The following is a 13,156-nucleotide window of genomic DNA, read 5'->3' as shown; positions in this document are numbered from 1 at the left end:
GTGTTGCAAAGGCTGAGCTGGTCTGGAACTCATGGGCTCAAGCAATTATCCACTTCTGCCTCCCAAAGTGCTAGAATTAACAGGTGTCAGCCACCGCACCCAGCCTGGTTTAAGGAAAATGTCAACTTTTGTTATGCTAATATCACAGTCTTAATATTACCAGCCTTAAGAAATTTCTAAGGTGACTCCCTCTGTTGCCCAGGCTGGGAGTGTAGTGGCGCGATCTTGGCTCACTGTAACCTCCGCCTCCCGGGTTCAAGTGATTCGTGCCTCAGCTTCCCAAGTAGCTGGGATTACAGGCATGTGCCACACACCTGGCTAATTTTTTTTGTATGTTTAGTAGAGACGGAGTTTCACCATGTTAGCCAGGCTGGTCTTGAACTCCTGGCCTTAAGTGATCCACCTGCCTCAGCCTCCCAAAGTGTTGGGATTATAGGCATGAGCCACCGTGCCCAGCCTAAAATGATCATTTGAAACAGCTTATCTCTTCAGTAAAGGAAGCTTCCAGTGCTAATCACAAAAGTTAGAATGTTTAAAGCCCTTCTCACTACCTCTTAGTTTTATTGTGAGGATGCCTCTATGTTTATATTTTGCGATGATTTATAGAAAACAGTAAGCGACCACTTTTCCTAACATTTACTATTAGGTTTTATTTTATTAATATTACCTTATATTATTATTTGTAGCCATTCTGATTTGAAAACAATTACAGTTAAGTAGTTAACTTGAAAAATGTATTACATAAGAGGAACCAGCATGACAGAGCTTTTCAAATGGCATTCAGATTCAGTTAATAGCAAGGGTTAGGCTTTTTGTGTAGAGATTATTTTAAATTGGCTGCCTCTAGAATTACAGACCAGACTAGGTAACCAGTTTATTTAAAGCAATACTGTTTTCAATGAAATTTTTCTCATTTTTACAGGTCGTCTCAGATGATGCCCTGATGCACTGGTTAGATCAGTATAATTCATCTGCAGATACTTGTACTCATGCTTATTGGTTAGTATTTTCGTGTTTCTTACCAAATTTTCCAAAATTTAATTGAGATTTAAATACACCTTCACTCTTTACCAGTATGTCCTCATGAATTAACTAACAGATTAAGTATTGTCAGGCGTGGTGTGTTCCATCAGGAATATTTACTGGGCAGTTGTAGACTAGAAACTGTTTAGTTTATGTACCTCCTTACTCTTCACTGATGCTTTCTTATTTCCAGCCAACTGTTGTCTGGCAGCATGACCTTAACAGTTATCCTTCATATTAGAACTTGCTTTTTCGCGGCCGGGCACGGTGGCTTATGCCTATAGTCCCAGCACTTTGGGAGGCTGCGGTGGGCGGATCACCTGAGGTCAGGAGTTCGAGACCATCCTGGCCAACATGGTGAAACCCCATCTTTACTAAAAATACAAAACAATTAGCTGGTGTGGTGGCAGGCACCTGTAATCCCAGCTACTTGGGAGGCTGAGGCGGGAGAATCGCTTGAACCCAGAAGGTGGAAGTTGCAGTGAGTCAAAATTGCGCCATTGCACTCCAGCCTGGGGGACAGAGCGAGACTCCATTTAAAAAAAAAAAAAAAAAAATCAGTCCAGGTGCGGTGGCTTACGCCTGTAATCCCAGCACTTTGGGAGGCCGAGGCAGGTGGATAATCTAAGGTCGGGGGTTCGAGACCAGCCTGACCAACATGGAGAAACCCTGTCTCTACTAAAAAAAAAAATTAGCTGGGTGTGATGGCGCATACCTGTAATCCCAGCTACTCAGGAGGCCGAGGCAGAATTGCTTGAACCCAGGAGGCCGAGGTTGCGGTGAGCCGATATCACACCGTTGCGCTCCTGCCTGGGCAACAAGAGCAAAACTTGTCTCTGAAAACAAACAGACAAAAAAAAAACCACTTCTTCGCCCTCATTCTGTCACTCTCCCTTCCTGTTTTTTTGGTTGGTTGGTTATTTTAAAGAGACAGTCTCACTATATCACCTAGGCTGGAGTATAGTGCAGCAATCATAGCTCACTGCAGCCTCAAACTCCTCCCATCTCGGCCTCTGGAGTAGCTGGGCTCTTTTCTTTCTTCCTCTCTTTTTTAAAAAAGCTTTACTGGTGTCCCAGATCTAGGGAATGTCTGAGAAACCAGGGAGATTCCCAAAGTTAACAGCACAGCACATGCAAACTTTTGTTGTTGAGTCTTGGAGCTGTTCCTGCTGTGCCCCCTCACCCCTTGGCTTACAGTATTCACTTTGTGACCTCTGTATACTCTCATACTCTGCAAATCATAGTTTTCTCCTCATTGTTCTCTACCTCATTAAGTAGTTAATGCTCTTACAGTATCTGGCCCACTTCATGAAAAGGAATATAAGATGTAAATGAATTTTAGCTTGAGGGGCTTTTTGTTTGTTTTGATTGTTTGGGCTGTTCTGCAGGTAGGTAAGTTGGCTTTGATGTGAGTAGTGCTTTTGGTTTTCATTATGAGAGTAAATTAGTGCCACTGAAAATTAGAAAAAATCTGTAAGATAAAATGTTTTAAAAGGTAGGCCGGCTAGGCGCCATTGGCTTGCTGGTAGTCCCAGCACTTTGAGAGGTCGAGATGGATCACATGAGGCCAGGAATTCAAGACCAGCCTGGCCAACATGGTGAAACCACGTCTCTACTAAAAATACAAAAATTAGCAGGGCATGGTGCAAGACGCCTGTAATCCCAGCTACTTGGGAGGCTGAGGCATGAGAATCGCTTGAGCCTGTGAGGCAGAAGTTACAGTGAGCTGAGATAGTGGCACTGCACCCCTGCCTGGATGACAGGGAGACTCGGTCTCAAAAAAAAAACAAATTTAAGTTAACCTACTAACTTTTTTTTTTTTTTTTTTTTTTGAGATGTCCTTGCTCTGTCACCCAGGCTGGAGTGCAGTGGCACGATCTCGGCTCACTGCAACCTCCATCTCCCAGGTTCAAGCAGTTCTCCTGCCTCAGCCTCCAGAATAGCTGGACTACAGGTGCCTGCCACCATGCCCAGCTAATTTTTGTATTTTTAGTAGAGACAGGGTTTTACCATGTTGGCCAAGCTGGTCTCGAACTCCTGACTTTGTGATCCGCCCACTGCGGCCTCCCAAAGTGCTGGGATTACAGGCATAAGCCACCGCGCCTTGCCCCTACAAACGTTTTTTGTTTTTTGTTTGGTTTTTTTTTTGAGATGGAGTCTCGCTTTGTCTCCCAGGCTGGAGTACAGTGGTGTGATCTCGGCTCACTGCAAGCTCCACCTCCCAGGTTCACGCCATTCTTCTGCCTCAGCCTCCTGAGTAGCTGGGACTATAGGCACCCGCCACCATGCCCGGCTAATTTTTTGTATTTTTAGTAGAGATGGGGTTTCCCCGTGTTAGCCAGGATGGTCTTGATCTCCTGACCTCGTGATCCGCCCGCCTCTGCCTCCCAGAATGCTGGGATTACAGGCGTGAGCCACTGCGCCTGGCCTAAACATTTTCTAAAACATTTCCTCTGGGGACAGTGCAGTGGCTCCTAGCACTTTGGGAGATCAAGAAGAGAGGATTGCTTGAGGCCAGGAGTTTGAGACCAATTTTCTCAACACGAGACTCCATTTCTACAAAAAATTAACTTAAAAAACAACAAACATTTGCTTTGAGTTATAGCAAGAAAAGTGTCCTATATACCTACATTTGATACTGTGTATTAGATTCGTCTTGAGTTAGTACTAACCAGAAGGGCATCTTTATTGATGAATATTCTGAAGATAATTTTAACCAGAAAACATTGGTGATATTTCTCCTTTTTCTCATTTCTTCTTAAATTTACATGTAGCCTCTCCCTCCCCTCCCACCCCTTTCCATCTCTCTAGATTGCTGAGTCCTTCCCGCTAATGTGATTTAGAACCAGTGTATCAGTAGTTTCATAACATAGAAATAACTGGCAGGATCTTCCCCCCTCCCTTCTTTTCTTTTCACAGGTATTGCTTGTTTTTTCATGGCAGGAACTCTCAGGATCTTTTTTTCTTTTTTAAACAGAGGGCTTGAGTGCAATGGCACCGTCTTGGCTCACTGCAACTTCTGCCTCCCAGGTTCAAGCAATTCTCGTGCCTCAACCACCTGAGTAGCTGGGATTACAGGCATGGGCCATCACACCTGGCTTTGTTTTTTTTTTTTTTTTTGAAGACAGGGTCTCGCTGTGTCGCCCATGCCAGAGTGTAGTGGCCCAATCTTGGCTCACTGCAAGCTCCGCCTCCAAGGTTTACGCCATTCTCCTGCCTCAGCCTCCCGAGTAGCTGGGACTACAGGTGCCCGCCACCACACCTTGCAAATTTTTTTGTATTTTTAGTAGAGACGGGGTTTCACCATGTTAGTCAGGATGGTCTGGATCTCCTGACCTCGTGATCCGCCTGCCTCAGCCTCCCAAAGTGCTGAGATTACAGGCGTGAGCCATTGTGCCTGGCCAGTTTTTTGTTTTGTTTTGAGACGAAGTCTTGCTCTGTTGCCCAGGCTGGAGTGCAGTGGCACGATCTCAGCTCACTGCAAGCTCTGCCTCCTGGGTTCACGCCATTCTCCTGCCTCAGCTTCCCGAGTAGCTGGGACTACAGGTGCCTGCCACCACTCCTGGCTAATTTTTTGTATTTTTAATAGAGACAGGGTTTCACCGTGTTAGCCAGGATGGTCTTGATCTCCTGACCTTGTGATCTGCCTGCCTTGTCCTCCCAAAGTGCTGGGATTACAGGCGCGAGCCACCGCGCCCAGCCCACACCCGGCTAATTTTTGTATTTTCAGTAGAAATGGGGTTTCTGCATGTTGGCCAGGCTGGTCTCAAACTCCTGGCCTCAAGCTATCTGCATGCCTCAGCCTCCCAAAGTGCTGGGGTTACAGGCATGAGCCACCATACCTAATTATTTTAAACTTTTTGTAGAGATAGAGCCTGGCCATGTTGCATAGGCTGGTCGCAAACTCCTGAACTCAAACAATACTCCCTCCTCAGCCTCCCAAAGAGCTGTGATTACAGGCATGAGCCACCATGCCCGGCTAGCAAGATCATTTTATAAACTAGCAATACTGCAATGAAATAATGGATATTAAAATGACTAAAATGCTTCAACAGATAGCAAACACAATAAATTCAACCCTTTTTATAGGGAGGCAGGCCACTGAAAAAATTGTGGTTTTAAAAATCAGTCTGATACCTTAAATTGGAAATGATAACCCAATGGGCCAACAGAATTATAGTCTAAGAAATAGTAAAGGCAAATACTGCTAAAACATTGTTTATTTGAAATTTGAGGCCAGGAGCAGTGGCTCATGCCTGTAATCCCAGCCCAGCCCTTTGGGAAGCCAAGGGTCACCTGAGGTCAGGAGTTTGAGACCAGCCTGCCCAATGGCAAAACACCGTCTCTACTAAAAATACAAAAAAAAAAAAAAAAAAAAAAAATCCCAGCTACTCGGGAGGCTGAGACAGGAGAATCACTTGACCCTGGGAGGCGGAGGTTGCAATGAGCCAAGATCGCACCACTGCGCTCCAGTCTGGGCAACAAGAGCAAAACTCCATCTCAAAAAAAAAAAAAAAAAAAAAAAAAGAAATTTGAGTTGACCTTGTAAACCTTTTGAGTTGACCTTGTAAACCTTTTAGGAACATGTGTCTGTGTGCATATATAGACACTCACATATATGTATTTCTTTCCCATTTTTCTTAGGCGCGGCAATTGCAAAAAAGCAAGCTTGGGGTTAGTTTGTGAAATAGGTCTTCGTTGCCGTACATATTATGTATTATGTGGTTCAGTGCTGAGTGTCTGGACAAAAGTTGAGGGTGTTCTAGCATCTGTCAGTGGCACAAACGTGAAGATGCAGATCGTGCGGCTAAGAACGGAAGATGGGCAACGGATTGTAGGTGAGTCTAATTTTTGTTTTGGTTTGAGTTGCAGGAAAAAATCAGATCCGACTTTTTTCTCATTGCTAATATCTTAGCTCTATTCCACATGCATCTAACATCTCTTCCAGTAGTGGGTGTGGGACCCGTTTTATATTTCTTACAAGGTTGAACAGAAGTTAAGCCTTCAAACAGACATTGTTGGTTCTGGTTGAAGTTATGATATGGTCATCTCTTTGATGCTGCTCTCAGCTGCTCTTGCTGTCCTTCTCTACTCTTGGTGGCTGTGCAGGCTCCCTGGTGTGAAGACAGTTCAGCCTCTTGCCCAGGAGTTCTCCATTGAGCTAGCTTAAGACTCTGGAACTCAAAGCCGCTGTGCACAGAGAATGGCTTGGTATCCTGCAGGGAGCAAGAGCAGACTAGGCCAGCTGTTCTCACCGCGTGCTCAACTACAGGTGTCCAGGAAGCAGGCCAGCAACTGGACTCTGTTTGCTTATCTTGGTTTCGCTTACAGCAGCCTTCCTGTACCACGGACTGCATATCGGCAGTTCATGAGCCAAAGTCAGTCTATGGAATTTTTTTTTAATTTTTTTTTTTTTTTTTGGACACTTGAGTATTTTGGGATGTTGTAGGTTTTCATTTGAATTTATTATTATTATTTTTTTTTTTTTTTTGAGACTGAGTCTCACTGTGTCGCCCAGGCTGGAGTGCGGTGATGTGCTCCCGGCTCACTGCAACCTCCGCCTCCCGAGTAACTGGGATTACAGGCATGCACCACCACACCTGGCTAATTATTATATTTTTTTAGTAGAGATGGGTTTTCACCATGTTGGCCAGGCTAGTCTCAAACTCCTGACCTCAAGTAATCCGCCCACCTCGGCTTCCCAAAGTGCTGGGATTATAGGCGTGAGCCACCGAGCCCAGCCTCATTTGAATTAATTGCCAACATTTAAAAATCAAGAGGTTTCATATAAAAGTCTAGATTTCCAGTTTCAAAAGCAGCCCATCAGCTGAGCATGGTAGTTCACCTTGTAATCCCAGCACTTTGGGAGGCTGAGGCAGGAGGATTGCTGGAGCCCAGAAGTTTGAGACCAGCCTAGGCAACACAGTGAGACCTTGTCTCTATTTAAAAAAAAAAAAAAAAAAAACAAATAGGGCCGGGCGCGGTGGCTCACGCTTATAATCCCAGCACTTTGGGAGGCCGAGGCAGGTGGATCATGAAGTCAAGAGATCGAGACCATCCCGGCCAACATGGTGAAACCCCGTCTCTACTAAAAATACAAAAATTAGCCAGGCGTGGTGGCAGGTGCCTGTAGTCTCAGCTACTCGGGAGGCTGAGGCAGGAGAATCACTTGAACCCGGGAGGTGGAGGTTGCAATGAGCCAAGATTGTGCCACTGCACTCCAGCCTGGCGACAGAGCAATACTCTGTCTCACAAAAAAGAAAACATATATATATGCATCCAATTTATCTGGAACATTGAGCCTTCAATCCCACATGCAGGACTTAAAGTCCCTTTAACCAGCACCCAGAGAGTATCCTTTCCAGTTTGCTAGTATCTACTCCTCTAAATTAACCTGTTATGGTTGGCATTTGAATTTGCAACTTTTGTTCTGTAGTCTTTTGATGCATTAGTACATGACAAAGATGATATTTGCATGTTTGTGGAGCTTAAAAAGATAATACATAGAATAATAGATATTCTTGACCTCCTGTTAAAAAGAGAATAATAGATATTCTTGATCTCCTATTCCTCCAACAAGATAGCATTACACTAAACACATGCATATGCTTGGATATTTGTGGGAAATGCTGTTGAAGAATCAGACTACATCTCGATGGCCATTTCATTCATTAGGTAGTCGTTTAATTTTTGTGTGAACTTCTTGTTCATTATACTTAATATTATGCCTCATTTGGAATCTGCTGTGAAGCTGTACCGTGTGGTTTTTCTGGTCACAACTTTATAAATTCTTGTTACTAATTACAGGTTTGATCATTCCAGCAAATTGTGTGTCTCCTCTTGTAAATCTCCTATCAACTTCAGACCAGTCTCAACAGCTTGCGGTCCAACAGAAACAGCTATGGCAACAGCATCACCCTCAGAGCATCACCAACTTGAGCAACGCATGAAGAACAGACAGGTTTCAACATGGATGGATCTGAAATGCTGTTGAAGCATATCATTTGCATAAAAATCAGGGACAGTTTCCAAAGAATTATATTTTTTTTTCAGTTGTGCTCTCTCTAGTTAGTTTTTTTGGGAGTAAGGACAAACCTGGAATAGATAGCAAAACTGAAAATCAGCAGTGCTGATGGTGGTACATATGTCTTTCCTTTAGCTTCTCCCCTGATAATTCCCATCTGCTTTTACTTTGGGTGAGCAGAGGGGGATGTGTGCGTGCGTGTGTGTCAGTCTGTCTGTGAGTGTGTTAAAGGCTACAGACCACAGTTGGTTTAAAATGCTTGGAACTTCCCAAACTGGCTTTACTTTATGTTTATACAGTGCTCAGGGTTAACGCAGTACATCCATGCCATTGCTGTGGGAGGTATCCCCGGATGCATGTGTTTTGAGTCTATAAATATAGAAAATATATATTGGTTTCTTTTTCCAACTTAATAGGTTTATTAAAGCATGAAATGAAAGGTTGCATATCATGCATTCAGGTTATTTTCTAATTTTTGTTCTGACAGTGCATGTCTTTGAAAGCATGCGTAAACAAGATTAACACAGGAGTCGAGTAACAGAGAGAAACATTTGTTAGATGTACAGCATTGGTTATTGCATTTTTATAGTGTTTATACCTGGGTATTGCTTCAAACCCTGCAGACCCCTCCTGCCCCTTCTCCCTGCCCTGGGTTTCTGGTCAAGGTAATGAATACATACATTTTTCTGTGATAACTCTTAAAAGTTAATTTTAATGTATTAATAGTATTCCTAATGTGTGCTGCAGAAATGGCTATAAGCCTCTTAAATTTACATTTTCAACTTAAAGGTAGTTTAGAAGGAAGTACAAATTGGCTTTCATCTTGCAAACAATCGTTTTTTACTTCATTATCTTAATTTGCTTTGTCACTCATAAAAAGGAAACCATACTTGAGTTGTAGACAATGAGGAAACACTTGAGGCTTCTGCTGTATGTTTTTTTGTTACTGTTGTTATTGTTGTTACTCAGTAACTTGAATATTGTTTAATGTGTTTTAAGACATTGTAGAGTTTATCTCAAGCTGTTAAAAATGGTAATGTACAAATGTGAATAGACACTTATCTATATAATATGGGTAAGTTTTGTTTCGCCTATAATAGATGTTTATAAAAACAAGTGAGGGGACAGTTGGTCTTTTTATTTCCTTTTCTTTCTTTTTCTTTTCTTTTTTTTTGCTTACACAGGTTGCACTATTGAAAAATCGAGATTGTATGAACCTGGTAAAAAGCTGCAAGATGCCAAAATCTTGTAGATGTCAAATAAAAAGTTATTATACTAACAAGAAGTGGAGTCTTGTTTAGGCCCTCACTGGTGACCTTCAGAAGTAGTCTGTGATGGGAACTCAGCAGAACTTGTGTGTTGTCTCAGCATTCCAGGTAGCCTTATAGTTTGGCTTAAAACTTATCCCTAAAATTTAAAATGGCATTGAGGGAAAGGGTATGATGATAGTACTTCTGAATGTTTTTTAAGTTAAATTGTTTGTAAACTTGCAGAATTGGGTGAGATGTGTTAAAACTGACAGAAACCTGGCTGAAAGCTTAGGGTGTTCATCCTCTTGTGTGTCCTTTAGCCTGAGTTTGGTTATGTCAAGCTTACTGTAAGTTTTCTTAGGATTTATTTATTCTTGGTGCCTAAAAGAATGAATTGAAAGTACTTTCTGTTCTTTGGCACATTTTGCCCAGCGGATGCAACTTCTATCCTCAGTCCAGTTCATATATCTCAGGCAGTGATCCATTTTGTATCAGCCAGTTTCCCTTGTTAGGGCTGCTAGACCAGCTGGCAGCCAAGAGCAGCACTCTCCCCACCTTCAGCAGAACTTCTCAGCTCATGGTGTGTGTTTTTAAAGCAGTAGGCAGCTTCCATCAGCAATGGAAGTGTCCCCCACTCCAGTGGAGGTGCAGTCGCTGGACCTGAGGAAGAGGGGAAGCATTACAAACCCTCCTGCAGTAAGACAGAACGGCAGAGTTGGGAAGGATCTTCTCTCACAGGCTGTTGGCCCAACTCCTGTTTCTGTGTGTGAGGGCATCTTAGTTTTTTATGGCGTTTTCAAAGCAGCATATGAGGATTCTTAGCATGCAGCTAATTGACAACCCCCATGGCCTATGATGTAATGTTTGCTCTGGACTAGCCATCTTGATAAATAGGAGTGTATGTATCTTAGGCTCTTTGTAGAACAGCTATTTTTTTTTTTTTTTTTTTTCATTAAAAAGCCCTCTGAAAACCGTCTCAAAATGGACCTCACAAAGGCAACCAGTGTGAATGGATGGGAGCTGGGGTGTTCCCAGGCTGGTCATGATGTGTGCAGCACCCAGAGAGTTGCACCCACTCCTTCTTCAGGTGGACATCCGACCTTTACACTGTGGTCTTGCAAAAATCAGTGAGTTCAGTTTGGCTGCCCTGTGAAGCTTCAGCATTCGAGGTCCTCTTCTGTTAAAACCCAACTCTTGGCTGGGCGTGGTGGCTCACACCTGTAATCCCAGCACTTCGGGAGGCCAAGGCAGGTGCATCACTTGAGGCCAGGAGTTCGAGACCAGCCTGGTCAACATGGCAAAACCCCATCTGTACCAAAAAATGCAAAAAATTAGCCGCTGACTTCTGTAAAATAGGTCCATTCATTGCAGGATCTAAATGCCACACCTGAATTCAGAGGCCTTGTTTAACCCCCATGTCCACTTTGCCTCTGCAATGCCTTTTTCTTCTTTTTAGCAATATGGCTCTGAGCACAAAGATTTGGTTGGAAATCATGTTTGTGTTTTCAGAGTTTACAGCGTCAGTTGTACTGAAAACCACTTCCAGAGTCTAAAGCAGCTCAGATGTTATCTCTGGGGGAATCAGTGTTCCTCTCATTTAGCAACCTCCATACCACAAGGTCTCTACCTGTAGTTACTGGGATTATCCAGATACACTATCAATGATACAAATTCATAGAAGTATTAATGCATTTCTTTAAACACAACTTGATTAAGAAGCAAATATGTTAAGCAGTTTTCTTTTTCTGCTGCTAAATTACAGTTAGACACTTCAGTATCTTCTCTTTACATGTGCGTATAAATTAGTAAGAACCTGCATCCAAAGCAATGTAGTAGTGTGTGTATGTATCTATATACATTTATTCTAACTGAGCACTTCAGAAGCCTTTTTGAGTTACAACAATAAATATTTTAGTTTGCTTCATCTGTAGAGGTAAAATTTCTATATTACCAAGCTCCAGAGGAATATGATATTTTACAGGCACAATTTTCTGGCTGTAGCCCCTGGGGCATTCATTTGCTGGCCTCCGTGGGATGCTGTTAGAACAATTGTTAGCCGGCAAGAGAAGAAAGGGTACCAGGACAGCATTTATAATTGTAGAATGAGAGCCTTCTTCCCTCTCCCCTCCACTTTCATTTTAGCATGAGAGAAAAAAACAATAGATTGGAAATGATTGTTGCATCTCACTTCATGAAAGCAGGGGCAGAAGTTCCCCCTGGATCCTTTTCTTGACAAGCAGTAAAGAGGAAGGTCCCCATACACATGTACCTATGTGATACTTGGTAGTTTCTAAGAATGGTGCTGCATAAACGTTGCTGTTAGGCTGGGATCCTATTAATGAACGTTTGATTAGTTCAGGCTTCCCAATGGCAAAGGCAGACACCGTGGAGATGGACATTTACTGACTCCCCTTCTGTGTGGCTTCAGTCTCCCTGGCTAACACCACACCCGTGCGTACTGCGCTTGGCCCACTTTGCTGCAGAAACCTAGCAAGCGTTTCATGTCAGGGCTACAGCTGAGAGCAAAAACTGCAAAAAAAAAAAAAAAAGTCTCGTTGAATGCCAGTTGTCTGATACAAATGCAGTGTCTTTTAAGTGACAGAAACACACCTAAATACCTGCAACTCAAGCTCGCTAGCATTTTTTTTTTGAGTACTTGAGATAAAATCCAAAACCCATCCTCTAATTTTGTGCTGTATTTATATATATGTACATAAATGTATATATATAGAAACGTCGAGTTCTTCTGGATTCTGAATGTAAATAATTCTTGTAAATTGGGACTCCACCCACCTGTTTCTCCCTTTTCCCTCTTCCCTTCAGCTCTATTTATTCTTTTCTTGAGTTTCCCATATGGGGCATCTTATGACTTTTTTTTTTTTTTAAGAAAAGTATGGAAAACTTTTCATTTAGAAAAATATTTGTTCCTGTATTTTAGAATTCAGTTTTGCATCTTTGCTGTAGAATTCTTGTTTTGTGTTAATGTTTTTTACTATGTCTTACTGTGTTTTGCATTTTTATTGTGTGCAATACATTGTACTGGGGGGATGCACTTGAGTGCCGTTTCTGATACTGTCATTGTATGACTGCTGATGCTCATTTATGTTGTTCTTTGGAAGCTATAGTGAGCCTGATGTTTTCACATTTTAAAAAATGCTTCCTGAGACTTCTTTAAGCTCCTCTAACTTCTTCAGTGCATTTGGGATCAAACTTAGCTCTTAGATCAGCAAACCTGACTTGCGTCTACTTTTGCAATTTTTCAGGCCTCTTACCATATTTCTTATCTCTGGCTTCCCACCTGATAGGAAAATCTTGCAGATTTGAAACAGTGGTTTCTGGCCTGCTGCTGCAGCAAATTCCCTATGTTTATTTAAGAAGTTGGGCCTGTACTTTTAACCTACAAATGATGAGTAATTTACTTGCAGTGAACACAGGTAGCCTGCTGCTGTTTATAACCTGTTGAGGATATTTATAGCAGGCAGGAGGCAGGCCTAGTGTGTTATTGACAGGTGACTTTAGAGAATGTACATTGGCCGGGCGCGGTGGCTCACGCCTGTAATCCCAGCACTTTGGGAGGCCGAGGCGGGCGGATCACGAGGTCAGGAGATTGAGACCATCCTGACTAACACGGTGAAACCCTGTCTCTACTAAAAATACAAAAAAAAAAAAATTAGCCGGGCGTGGTGGCAGGTGCCTGTAGTCCCAGCTACTCAGGAGGCTGAGGCAGGAGAATGGCGTGAACCTGGGAGGCGGAGCTTGCAGTGAGCCCAGATTGCGCCACTGCACTCCAGCCTGGGCAACAGACCGAGACTCCGTCTCGAAAAAAAAAAAAAGAGAGAGAATGTACATTAAGGCGCAA

The 13,156-nt window shown here is 42.9% G+C and overlaps 1 protein-coding gene across 12 annotated transcripts in view; it reads left to right on the top strand.

Moving 5' to 3' along the window:
- Positions 1 to 13,156, top strand: part of SBNO1 (strawberry notch homolog 1) — a 72,471-nt gene extending 59,315 nt beyond the window's left edge. For all 12 annotated transcript variants that reach the window (XM_063712292.1, XM_024256857.3, XM_024256856.3 and 9 more), the window contains 3 exons: positions 923 to 999; positions 5,668 to 5,861; positions 7,831 to 13,156. In XM_063712292.1, the coding sequence (XP_063568362.1) occupies positions 923 to 999; positions 5,668 to 5,861; positions 7,831 to 7,973 (414 nt within the window). In that variant the 3' untranslated portion in view covers positions 7,974 to 13,156. The remainder of the gene's footprint in view (positions 1 to 922; positions 1,000 to 5,667; positions 5,862 to 7,830) is intronic.

Source organism: Pongo abelii, chromosome 10 (genome assembly GCF_028885655.2).
Source record: "Pongo abelii isolate AG06213 chromosome 10, NHGRI_mPonAbe1-v2.0_pri, whole genome shotgun sequence".
NCBI classification, from domain to species: domain Eukaryota; kingdom Metazoa; phylum Chordata; class Mammalia; order Primates; family Hominidae; genus Pongo; species Pongo abelii.
This window is presented reverse-complemented; position numbering and strand designations above follow the sequence as displayed.